Source organism: Mercenaria mercenaria, chromosome 11, assembly GCF_021730395.1.
Source record: "Mercenaria mercenaria strain notata chromosome 11, MADL_Memer_1, whole genome shotgun sequence".
NCBI classification, from domain to species: Eukaryota; Metazoa; Mollusca; class Bivalvia; order Venerida; family Veneridae; genus Mercenaria; species Mercenaria mercenaria.
In genome coordinates this window covers 81,823,641-81,837,299 of record NC_069371.1, presented here as the reverse complement: position 1 = coordinate 81,837,299, position 13,659 = coordinate 81,823,641, and the positions used below count along the sequence as shown (strand labels likewise).

General features: G+C 37.3%; 1 protein-coding gene across 1 annotated transcript in view; it reads left to right on the top strand.

Moving 5' to 3' along the window:
- Positions 1–831: 831 nt before the first annotated feature.
- LOC123531191 (integrin alpha-2-like) overlaps positions 832–13,659 on the top strand; it is a 35,901-nt gene continuing 23,073 nt past the window's right edge. Inside the window, exons 1-7 of the mRNA XM_053517916.1 lie at positions 832–3,325; positions 10,215–10,342; positions 10,662–10,777; positions 11,399–11,608; positions 11,967–12,015; positions 12,735–12,815; positions 13,533–13,618. Of these exons, the coding sequence (XP_053373891.1) occupies positions 3,105–3,325; positions 10,215–10,342; positions 10,662–10,777; positions 11,399–11,608; positions 11,967–12,015; positions 12,735–12,815; positions 13,533–13,618 (891 nt within the window). The 5' untranslated portion in view covers positions 832–3,104. The remainder of the gene's footprint in view (positions 3,326–10,214; positions 10,343–10,661; positions 10,778–11,398; positions 11,609–11,966; positions 12,016–12,734; positions 12,816–13,532; positions 13,619–13,659) is intronic.

Below are 13,659 nucleotides of genomic sequence, written 5' to 3'. Positions count from 1 at the left end.
TATGCAGATTTGTCATTGTTGGTATTTGGACTGCTTTAACCTATATATGTCACATGAGTTTAGGGAAGGTTTACTATTATACAATATAACATTTGAGATGCTGATCTGACAAGGCATTTTGTTTACTGCAACACTTGCATACAGTTTGTTTAAAATTCAGTATTATTAGCTCATCTAATAGTTACTCTGTTTGCTATGGTCTGTTACCAGGTATTCTCTGTTACCGTGGATGCTCTGTTACCAGGTATTCTCTGTTACCTATGGTCAATTGTTCTGCTTCTCTGTTACCATGCAGACTCTGTTACTGTGGATGCTCTGTTACCATGCAGACTCTGTTACCGTGGATGCTCTGTTACCATGCAGACTCTGTTACCGTGGATGCTCTGTTACCATGCAGACTCTGTTACCGTGGATGCTCTGTTACCATGCAGACTCTGTCACCGTGGATGCTCTGTTACCATGCAGACTCTGTTACCGTGGATGCTCTGTTACCATGCAGACTCTGTTACCGTGGATGCTCTGTTACCATGCAGACTCTGTTACCGTGGATGCTCTGTTACCATGCAGACTCTGTCACCGTGGATGCTCTGTTACCATGCAGACTCTGTTACCGTGGATGCTCTGTTACCATGCAGACTCTGTTACCGTGGATGCTCTGTTACCATGCAGACTCTGTTACCGTGGATGCTCTGTTACCATGCAGACTCTTTACCGTGGATGCTCTGTTACCATGCAGACTCTGTCTACCGTGTATTCTCTGTTACCATGCAGACTCTGTTACCGTGGATCTCTGTTACCATGCAGACTCTGTTACCATGGATGCTCTGTTACCATGCAGACTCTGTTACCATATACACTATCACCTTAACTTAATGAAAAACATTACATATGAAGTTCTTATTTGACCTCTTTCAATCGTGATCTGTCTCAGACGTGTTCAAAACTTCAGTTGATTTCATTCAGTGCACAAAGTGACTGCGAGAGCTAAAATAAAAATCGCAACGAATAGCAAGTTAAACTTGATGCACCAGCACCAGACTTGCTATGTAGCATCTTGTATTGATATCTCACCAAATTTGGTATGGCATCCTCTTAACTTCCTTTGATTTCACAAAAGGGTTTCAATTACTTCTCAAACAGACAATATGCCGAAGGTGTTGACAGTTTTATGGAGGATGAGGAGTCTACATGTGGTACCCTCTCTTCTTTGATATACACTCCAGTCGCAGGCTGGATGTCCCTCCTTGGTGATAACGTTTCCTGTAGAAATTCACTTTCCGCATTCAAGTGCATTCGATCGCCGAAGTCAAGGAGTCATGAATATACCACACGAATGGATCTGAGTGACTGGAGCCTATTTAAGGTAGATTTATCACCATAGAGAGTTTCGATGAGTCTAAAACGGTCCATCCTACTCGTCATATGATAATTGTAGAGCCATTTCTCCAGCTGTAGTCGCCGATCACGGCTTTATTCCAGTATAATTATGGTCTATATCCTCAACCTCAATGGTAGTACTTGGCAACATCCAGTGTGGACATCTACGCCAAGGGTATCCATTGATGCCTGTGCTTTCTCGGCGAGGTTGCACTCGCTGCAGGGTTGATCAGTTCAGCGGCTCATTTGATATCTAAATGTTAACGCTCTGATTGATAAAAGCTGTTATTTAATGTCTCAGAAACTGCAAATAATTTGACACCGATCTAGAAGCAGAAGTTCTTGCTCCAACGGCGGCTAGGCAAATGGCTAAAAGATGTATTAATAACTTACGTACATTCAAGAAATATTTATGAATTTAAATGATTATACAGTTATAATTTCTTCGCCATGTAAACATATGTACACATTATATAGGTAAATACACAATGTATAGACATGTGTTTGGACCAGATCGATGATCGATGACATGTATTGATTAATTATGATTGAATTTCCGCCACTGAAGGGGAGTACGCACCGTTGCTGTCAATCAACGTAACGTCATATGATGTGTTCACATGGATACTAATTGTTTTTCAATATATGTTACATTTACAAGAATTTGGATTAATTTTCGATACATGTAACAATTACGTGACAACGGATTATTTTTCACCGCTTAAATTTTGAAACGGAGCAGCGGTAGAGTAAATACACTTCTTTGTACATAACTAATTGTAATTACCTTGCGAATAAAACCTGTTATTTATTTGAGTACATAACTATAAACAAAAGATCGAACGCATTCGGTTTTTTGTAGGCGCTTGTCCACATATAAACAAATGAAGTACGGAAGCACAAACGACGTAGAAAAGTAATCATATTCTTAGAAAAATCGGTAAAACTAGCCTGAAAACCTGAAGCGGGCAAACTTAGATTTTTAAACACAGAAATGATAAGGCGGACAGGTGTTGTGGTACAAAGTTGAGGCTGACCACGTAGTTGTATGCGACCGTTCCCGAAGTTACAAATACTGACATTGTTTACATTTGTATGAGTGAGAAGTTATGAGTGATCCTTTGGTTTTATTGGGGTCACAATAGTCATTCTGTCATGTTTTATGCCGACTAATTATACATGTATGCATCATAGCACAGATATGCTCGCGGGATAGATAAAAACATACATCATCCCTACCGTGAACGTTGTGTTTTTCTTATTTTTTATATGAGCTTCAATTGTTTTTGAGAAAGCATTGGATTTAATTATTACGTTCAGCACTCGTGAAATTTTAACTCAAACGCGTGTGCAGCAGTAGAGCTGTCGTTGAAATAAAGAAAAAGACTCCAGCAGTGAGAACTACAGAAAAACGTTGCAATTTGCTGAAAGTTTAGTGAAACAAAAGCGATTAACTTCAAGGAACTACAAGCAGAGCTGTTTCAAGAATTTGCATCTTGCTAATGTTTAGCAGAAACGTAAAATAATACTATTAATAAAACTGTATAATAATGCATGCATGTATTTGCTAGGAAATTAAATAAATGCTACGAATAAATGCATAATTACTATACGAAAACTAGTGTGCTCTGTGACAAACAAGTGTGACATTTCTCTTATGTACCGGAAAATGGTTTATAATTATAGTTGACATTTGGAACGAATTTTTAACTAGCATATAGAGCAAAATGGTTCTTCAGAAAATATCCATGATGAAATCGGATTCCTTGACAATTTGTATACATGCACGTGTAAAATATATATTGACTAGTGCTTTGTTGTTTCTACTTTGTTTGGACGGTGCTTTATCGTTTAATGTGGATACCAAAAATGTTAAAGTTTTCCAAGGTCCAGCTGGAATATATTTCGGATATTCTCTTGCAATGTTACGGAATATACAAGGCAATTGGTAAGACTTCCCTTTATTTCTGTTTCTTTTTCTATTTGATATGTCAATATTATCTCGTGGATGTTTTTCTTTCGTGCCATCACGTGCCGCCGTTCTATAGCACGTATATGTAGACGTTGACATCTGATTAAGGCAAAATCTTACTAACTACAAAAAGGAATTCCGCAAATGAGAAATACTCGAGGGTTGGGGATCTTATCTATCCGTGTTTTCTTCCTTTTCTCCAAGAAAGAAACACCTGTTGAATTAGATTAATAAAAGTGTGAACGCAATTAAAGCGTTTTACACCGAGGTTAACAAAATGAATGTTCGTCCTGTCAAAAACTCAATCATCCTGTATATAAATGGGAAACGATAAAAATGTTGACAGTCAAAAATATGTCCCCAGGCAAATAAGTGATACATAACTGTTTACACAAACATAACGTACTCAACGGAAGTAAACGTAGTAAAATATTAGGTATGTTTGCCTTAACGTAAAATTTATAATAACGAACACTGTTAACAAGATAGAATCTAGTACTCTCCTAAACAAACACTGGTAATATATGAAACGTTAAGTCTTTTTCAGCCTTGCGTTTCCATGACAACTTGACATTGTCCGGTTCCCATTATTTTACATTGTTGCTTTACATGACATTTGGTTTTCCGTTCGAAAAAAGGAATCTATATATCACATGGTGGATGAGTTCCGTATTATAGTTTCACTATACACTGATCATACTGTGCCATCAACAGGTGGTGCGGAGTTTTTTTTTTTCACTTTATACTTTATGCAAACCATTTTGTGTCATTTTCCTACTTTCCCAGATATTTTAAACGTACTCTATGCAACTTTTCCTACTTGCCCAGATATTTCAAACGTACTCTATACATCTTTTCCTACTTGCCCAGATATTTTAAACGTACTCTATACATCTTTTCCTACTTACCCAGATATTTTAAACGTACTCTATACATCTTTTCCTACTTGTCCAGATATTTTAAACGTACTCTATACATCTTTTCCTACTTGCCCAGATATTTCAAACGTACTCTATACATCTTTTCCTACTTACCCAGACATTTTAAACGTACTCTATACATCTTTTCCTACTTGCCCAGGTATTTTAAACGTCCTGTACATCTTTTCCTTCTTGCCCAGGCATTTAAAACGTATTCTGTACAACGTACTCTATGCATCTTTTCCTACTTACCCAGTCATTTTAAACGTACTCTGTGCATCTTTTCCTACTTACCCAGTCATTTCAAATGTACTCTATGCATCTTTTCCTACTTACCCAGACATTTTAAACATACTCTATGCATTTTTTCCTACTAGCCCAGGCATTTTAAACGTACTCTATGGAACTTTTCTTACTTACCCTGATATTTTAAACGTACTCTATGTATCTTTTCCTACTTACCCAGATATTTCAAACGTACTCTATACATTTTTTCCTACTTACCCAGTCATTTCAAATGTACTCTATGCATCTTTTCCTACTTACCCAGATATTTTAAACGTACTCTATACATCTTTTCATACTTACCCAGGCGTTTTAAACGTACTCTTTACATCTTTTCATACTTACCCAGTCATTTCAAACGTACTCTATGCATCTTTTCATACTTACCCTGGCGATCTGAACGTACTCTATACATGTTTTCCTACTACCCCAGGCATTTTAAATGTACTCTATATATCTCATTTTTCTACTTACCCAGGCATTTTAAACTTTCTACTTTATCCTACTTGATGGGGCCTCCGTGGCCGAGTGGTTAAGGTCACCGACTTCAAATCACTTGCCCCTCATCGATGTGGTGTTCGAGACTCACTCGGGGCGTTGAATTCTTCATGTGAGGAATCCATCCAGCTGTCTTATGGAAGTTTGGTGGTTCTACCTAGGTGCCAGCTCGTGATCAAATAATGCACGGAGGGGCACCTGGGGTCTTCCTCCACCATCAAAGCTGGAAAACCGCCATATGACCTATAATTGTGTCGGTGCGACGTTAAACCAAACAAAATAAAAATCTATTTCCCTTCTTGATACATCGGTCTACTTACCCGGACCTATATTTTACTTATTTACATATTTTCCCACTTACCCATGCATTTTAAGGTATTCGATACACCCTGTTCGTTTTCAGATCAAGCTGAAGCAAAAAATAAAGATATTATAAAAGTATATAGCCTGTAAGATAATGAGTTTGATGTAGACAATGTGGCAGTTATAGTGTTGTAATTGTCCATTGATTCGTCTTCGGTCTGTTATAGTAATTTGACTTGCCTGTGTAAGTCAGATTTTGTCCCACACCAAAGTTCAGCTCAAATATAGTCCAAAAGAAGGTCATTAAGGCCAAATAAAGGGTACGCTGGCGCATCGCTTTACAATAGTTTGTCTAGGTTTTATACACAATACGAGACCGTGATGTCATACTTTCCATGCCGGCGTAAACACTACGCCATGACCATGTCGAGGTAAACACTACGCCATACCCATGCCGACGTAAACACTACGCCATGACCATGCCGAGGTAAACACTACGCCATGACCATGCTGAGGTAAACACTACGCCATGACCATGCCGACGAATAACACTACGCCATGACCATGCTGAGGTAAACACTACGCCATGACCATGCTGAGGTAAACACTACGCTATGACCATGCCGAGGTAAACACTACGCCATGACCATGCTGAGGTAAACACTACGCCATGACCATGCCGAGGTAAACACTACGCCATGACCATGCCGACGAATAACACTACGCCATGACCATGCTGAGATAAACACTACGCCATGACCATGCCGACATAAACACTACGCCATGACCATGCTGACGAATAACACTACGCCATGACCATGTCGAGGTAAACACTACGCCATGACCATGTCGAGGTAAACACTACGCCATGACCATGCCGAGGTAAACACTACGCCATGACCATGCCGAGGTAAACACTACGCCATGACCATGCCGAGGTATACACTACGCCATGACCATGCCGACGAATAACACTACGCCATGACCATGCTGAGGTAAACTCTACGCCATGACCATGCTGAGGTAAACACTACGCCATGACCATGCCGATGTAAATACGCCATGACCATGCCGAGGTAAACACTACGCCATAACCATGCTGAGGTAAACACTACGCCATGACCATGCCGAGGTAAACACTACGCCATAAACATCAGTGTCGGGTTCCTTCCGACTGGGTTTGACATTCGCCTTAGTCTTGACTTGTGTAAATATTGGTTTTTGTTGCTGTTTTTTTGTTGTTGTTGTTGTTGTTGTTTTGTCCTCTCGCCACTCTTGTCATCTTCCAAATAGACATTTACGAATTAAGTCTACGTGGACTGTGAACACCTAAGACGATCGATTTTTCAAGGGGACCGTCTCAACATGATAATTTTAATTTATGTGTGGTAGGAAAACATTCCAATAATGATGGTAAGGTCTGGCTTATTATGTTACCGCACAGGATAAGATTTGGATTTGTCTGTCCGTCTGTCTGTTCGCCAGAGAGGTGTTTTGTTATGCATATCGCAAAAAGTATTTGATCTAGCGTCATAACACTTTCCCGAAAGGTTCTTCAATATTATAAGTTGCGCATCTGCGATAAAGTTGAAAAGATGAGCTTATCTGTTCGCAATGTATCCGTATTCCATCGTCGTCGTCGTCCGAAATGAAAATAAATCTTAACTGGGTTAGCTGGGATCAAAATGTAGGTCAGCAGGTGAAACATGTGAAAACTGTAGAAAACGTAATATCTTGCGTCTCCATTCCTTTGTTGTTATTATACGCCCGAAGGAACGTATTTTGGTGTTCGTCTGACCGTCTGTTTGTCTGTGTGTCCGTCTTAGGGGTCAAAGGTCATATAACTTTGTTTCGAGTGCGATGTGTAACTCTTAAACTGCTTGAAGGATTTAAAAAAAAACTTGGCACAAATGTTCACCACATTGAGACGACGTGCAGAGCACATAGCTCGCTTCAAGGTAAAGGTCACACTTAGAGGTTAAAGGTCACATGACTTTGTTTTGTGTTTATGTTGCTTTGCATTGCGGTGCTCTTGTTTTTATTTGGCAGATTCTTTTTTTTTGTTCACTTACAATATTTTTTATTGAATTACTTCCCTTTTATGTTACTAGAAATAGGTTATTTCGTAACTTTTTTATTATTAGTCGTAGGTAAAAACCGAGACCACTTTTCTTTGGTACAACATGGATGGTACCTGCAAAGTTAAGGTGTATTTTGACACATCTGTACCTGTTAATAATTTTAGTGGACTAAGAGTTTTTCGGGGAATTTCTTCCCTTTGTTGTCATTTTCCTTAGGACTTCAACAGTAAAGTTCTTTAAATTTTGCTCCCATCCTCTGATATTTGACTTTATCAAAACCTTTGGGGGCCTCCGTGGCCGAGTGGTTAAGGTTGCTGACTTCAAATCACTTGCCCCTCATCGATGTGGGTTCGAGCCTCACTCGGGGCGTTGAATTCTTCATGTGAGGAAGCCATCCAGCTGGCTTACGGAAGGCGGGGGTTCTACCCAGGTGCCCGCTCGTGATGTAATAATACACGGAGGGGCACCTGGGGTCTTCCTCCACCATTAAAGCTGGAAAGTCGCCATATGACCTATCATGTGTCGGTGCGACGTTAAATCAAAAACATAAATTATCAAAAACTTTTATCAAAAATTCTAAGTTAAAAAGGGACAAAACTCTGTCAAAATTCAAATCACAGTTATGAGGATTGTTTTTCCTGGTGTAGACTTCGATAATAAATAACTACTTTAAGTTTAAAGTCAATAGCTTTGATAGTAACAGAGACATTTGACTTTTAATTTATCAAAAACTTTAACCAAACATTCTAATTTAAAAAGGGGCATTATTCTGTCAAAATTCAAATCAGAGTTATAGGGATTGTTTCTCTTGGTGTAGACTTTGATAGTAAATAAATATTTTAAGTTTCAGGTCAATAGCTTTGGTAGTAACAGATATATTTGACTTTATCAAGAACTTTAACCAAAAATTCTAAGTTAAAAAGGGGCATAATTCTGTCAAAATTCAAATCAGATTTATAGGGATTATTTCTCCTGGTGTAGACGTTTATAGTAAATAAGTATTTTAAGTTTCAAGTCAATAGCTTTGATAGTAACAGAGATATTTGACTTTATCAAAAAATTTACCCAAAAATTCTAAGTTAAAAAGGGGCATAATTCTATCAAAATTCAAATCAGAGTAACGCAGATTGTTTTTCCTGGTGTGGACTTCGATAGTAAATAATTATTTTTAAGTTTCAAGTCAATAGCTTTGATAGTAACAGAGATATTTGACTTTATCAAAAACTTTAACCATAAATTCTAAGTTAAAAGGGGCATAATTCTATCAAAATTCAATCAGAGTTATGGGGATTATTTTTCCTGGTGTAGACTTTGATAGTAAATAACTATTATAAGTTTCAAGTCAATAGCTTTGATAGTAACAGAGATATTTGACTTTATCAAAAACTATAACCAAAAATGCTAAATTAGAAAGGGGGATAATTCTGTAAAAATTCAATCAGAGTTATGGGGATTGTTCTTCCTTGTGTAGACTTTGATAGTAAATAAGTATTTTAAGTTTCAAGTCAATAGCTTTGACAGTAACAGAGATATTTGACTTTATCTAAAATTTTAACCAACAGAGACGCCGACGCCGACGCCGGAGCGAATGCAATAGCTTTACTTTTCCTTCGAAAAGTCGAGCTAAAAACAGGCACATCAAAATTTTATATCACCTACCGCATAGTGATGATATAATAACTCAAACCCTATTGCCGTTATAAACTCTTTTTCATATCGCGCATAATATAATTAAACTATGTTGAGACGGTCCCCTTGAAAAAATCTATCGCCTTAGGTGTCCACAGTCCACGTAGACTTAATCCGTAAATGTCTACTAGGGACAGAACATATACTTGTATATTTAATTGTGTCAGTCTGGTCTTCTGTGTCGCATTCAAGAAATTTTGAAGAGGTCATAATTGCCGGGATCAAGTTCAAGTTTATTGATAAAAGCCAAGGCCCTTTAAGGGCATATGAAAACAACAACGCCAGGATGAATGATTTATATGAAGACGTGATTCCCGAAGTTGCGCCCCTTCCTTATTGTAATATTCCATTTACCGAGCTGGTGTGTGTCCGACTCTTCCATTAAATATCTGGTAAATCTTGATCAAACTTCACAGTTTATTTAATTGTATACATTGATGTGGTTCCTTACGAGTCGTCTCATCCAAGAGTAAGGTTAAAGGGACATGCCTCTAGCATATAGAAATCATTTTTTAAACAGATTGCCATTGACATTAGATATCGAATATTTTAATGTGTATTGTATAAATACGGCTAAATTCATGCTATTTTGCATCAAATTTCATGAGTATGACTAACGGTTTTTGAAAGTTTTCTAAATATTTCATTGATTAAAAGAGTACTTCTATAGAAAAAAGGTCCTGAAAAGCACGTATTAGTTTTATATTTTCTTTTTATTGCAATTATAAGCTATTGAAATAATATCCTTAATTTCGAAAAATCTGGCATAAATCTGAAGGCATGCAACCTTAATAACTATGAATCTGTGGCAGCCTTATATTTGCCTAGTGCTAGTATGCGATATTTACCTAGTATGTGATGTTTATCTAGTATGTAATATTTACCTTTCATGCGATATTTACCTTGTATTCGATATTTACCTAGCATTTAATTTTTACCTAGTACGCGATATTTACCTTGTATGCGATAAAAACATTGTATGTGATATATACCTAATATGTGATAATTACCTAGTACGCGATATTTACCTAGTACATGTATGTGATATTTACAGAGATTTGCCATAACCTAGTGTTTTATCTAATGCAGGCTTCTTGTTGGTGCACCGAGAGCCAACGATCCTCTTCAACAAGGTATCACAAGCCCAGGTGTGTTACTGAGGTGTCCGCTAGATGGCGACAGTGTCCGCTGTGAGGAGGTGGTCGTAGACACTTCAGGTACCTCATTAAGACACGTCGTACCGTTGTAACCAAGAATAATATGAAGCATTCTCTAATAATTTTAAGATAAGAGACTTATTGCCGACGATGTCGAGTAAATACACGGCCAAAATGAAACCGTTCTCCGCAGAATAACAATTTTATCTGCCAAACAACAATGTATTACACTACTGTACTGAAGTTTTGTCTGAAAAGTATTCCTTTTACAAAGAGAGCTAGTTTCTAAAATATGATTACTTGTATACCTCTTAAACAATCATGATTGTCGCAGTACAAAACATAAAAAGAAAAATGTTATAATTGTTTCTCTTTACAGGGAATGTAAGAGTGGCAGGGACATTTTATGGTGTAACCAAAGTTTTTGATCACGATAAAAATAACCAGTGGCTTGGCGTGTCGGTTGATGTAGCTCCAAATAATGACAGATTTGCTGTAAGTGCATGTGTATACATATTCTTTTTTTGTCTCATTTTTTACAGGGTTAGGGTTATTATCGCAATTGCTTGGACTGGCTATACGTGTATTTTATGACGAAACAAATCATAAAAAGATCGTTTTTCTAAGGTAGTGATTGACGTGTCTGTTTGTTAGAGTTGTAAATATTTTTAAATAAAAAGTTCCAGGGAATAAAACATTTATAGGTAATTTTGCTTAAATTGCTACCGTGACGTTAAAAATGTCCAGGCCAATATTGTCGGGAACAAATTTAGCGGCTGATTAATTGGCGGAAATTTATTTTGGCGCTGCAGACTTCGAGTGCCAATAGCGCCATAATAATTTTTACGCCAATGATCAAGCGTTTTACAGTAATCATTTCTTGTTCTAGATTCTCTTCCCTTGTTACGCAACAACAAGCGTGTGTTGTTTTTTTTTTGTGGTGTGGGGTCGGGGGCTATGTTTGAGTCACTTTGTCCCTTCCGTTCGCCCCGAATATCTAAGGTAATAACTTCTGCACCCTTTAAATGAACTCGAACAGTCTTTACAAATTATAAGACTACAGCTTTATCAATATTTTCAGAATTATCTCCCTTTTTCATACTTTATTTTATTCAGGTGTGTGCGCACAGGTGGAAAGATTCGAAGTTTGTTATGCCAAACGACTTACTGTACATGCAAGGACTGTGTTACGAGCTTGATGCAGGATTTCAACTTCCGGCCAGACTACTTCCGGTCTTGGTAGATTACAATAGTCTCGTGCATCGGCAGGAACGTTATCCAATATGGGCTTACGGTGCTCTTGGACAAGCTGTTGAATACACAAAGGTATACTGATGATATTTATGTTTAATGGTAATAAACATGCTCGCGAAACACCACGCGCCCATTTTGAATTTTTGGCGCGAAACAACTTAGACAACGGACGTTGCGTATTCGATTCCGATGAACGGACATTTACACCATTTTACTGGTCACCGATCGTCATTTTATATGTGTGAAAATGCTAAAGCTTGTTCTGTAATTAATATAAAATAAAATATTTAGGCTACTTGTGACTTAGAGACATTATGCTTCATATTTAGCCAAGCGACGAAAATGGTTCATTCTAGTGATAAATTTATTTTAAAAAAACTTTTCAAATCCGATTTGAATTTATTGTATAATTGCTAATTTGTACTTACAGAATGGCGACGCTTTAGTGATGGGGGCACCTGGTCTAAACGATTGGCAAGGTACGTCAATGCCACGCATAGGCTGGTATATCTGTCAATATTGCATATACATTGTAGCCTGGATTATCTGTCAAAACATCTCGCAGCCTGGTTTATCTGTCAAAACATCTCACAGCCTGGTTTATCTGTCAATATCACGCATAGCCTGGTATATCTACCAATACCACTTATATATCTGTAAATACCACGCATATACCAGTATGTATGTCAATACCACACATAGCCCTGTTATTGCTTTTTGTTTTTTGTTGTCTTTAACGTCGCACCGACACAATTATAGGTCATTTGGTGACTTTCCAGCTTTGACGGTGGAGGAAGACCCAAGGTGCCCCTCCGTGCATTATTTCATCATGGGCGGGCACATGGTAGAACCACCGACCTTCAATAAGCCAGCATGACGGCTTCTTGTATATATGCAAAAACTCTTTAGTAAGGCTCGTACTCACTCTCGGAGAGAAACAAGCTTTTATTGTGAGCATGTGCATATAGTGTATTCATCAGAAAAACATAACTTACACAATCTTACCAGCTGTATTGTAAACTTTCGTAATTTTGCTTTAGTCGCAAATGGATGCACGTGGAAGTTGAACAATATCTTGAGTATTCAGAAATTAAAATGAAATATAATAACGAAATATTTCAACAATGTTTTTTTTAATACACACATTTTTTTTATAAAAAAAAGTTTTGGTTATACATACATTAATATTCTATTTTAGGAGGTTTTGTAATTGAGGACAACTTTCGCCGAAACTTCACCGTTCAGCCCCTAGCTGATGACCGAAAGAACTGGCTGATTGGTAAACTAATTTTTGGAGATTCTTTGGTTGTTTTTACAATTGTTGCTCCTGATCCTTGCTTATTGTTTGTAAGATTATCTGGCAGAGGTTATTTACTAAGGACTTTGATGTCCCTGGATTTACTGACAATTAAGGACTTTGATGTCTCTGGATTTACTGACAATTAAGGATTTTGATGTCCTTGGAATTACTGACAATTAAGGACTTTGATGTCCTTGGAATTACTGACAATTAAGGACTTTGATGTCCTTGGAATTACTGACAAGGACTTTGATGTCCTTGGAATTACTGACAATGACTTTGATGTTCTTGGATTTATAGACAAGGACTTTGGTGTTCTTGGATTTACTGACAAAGACTTTTATGTTCTTGCATTTACAGATAAGAATTAGAAATAAGCAATTTTACATACAAAGAAAGGTTAAGATATATCACACAGAAAGGAATAATTAATAGGGTAGTACATGTATATTGAAGGGTTAACGTTTATTTGTTTCATGTTGTGAAGTCTGTAGAATCCCAAGGGATTAGTTGCTGTCTGATCCTGTGATTCTGCAGATTTTATAACATGAAACAAGCATGCATTTACTTTATTCTAGCATAAAACATGTAAAGAGCAAAAAAATGAATATATTGGCCATCAAAACAATAAAACAGAGCATTATTTTCGTTTGCAAGCTTTTTGTTCATTTCATTTTATTTTTTTTTTATTTTAAGGTTACACTGTGACATCTGCTCGTTTGTATAGGACAAATACAAACTATATAATAGCTGGAGCACCTAGAGCTAACCTCAATGGATCTGTAAGTAACAGACAAGTACATTCCACAAATAACTGTAGGAC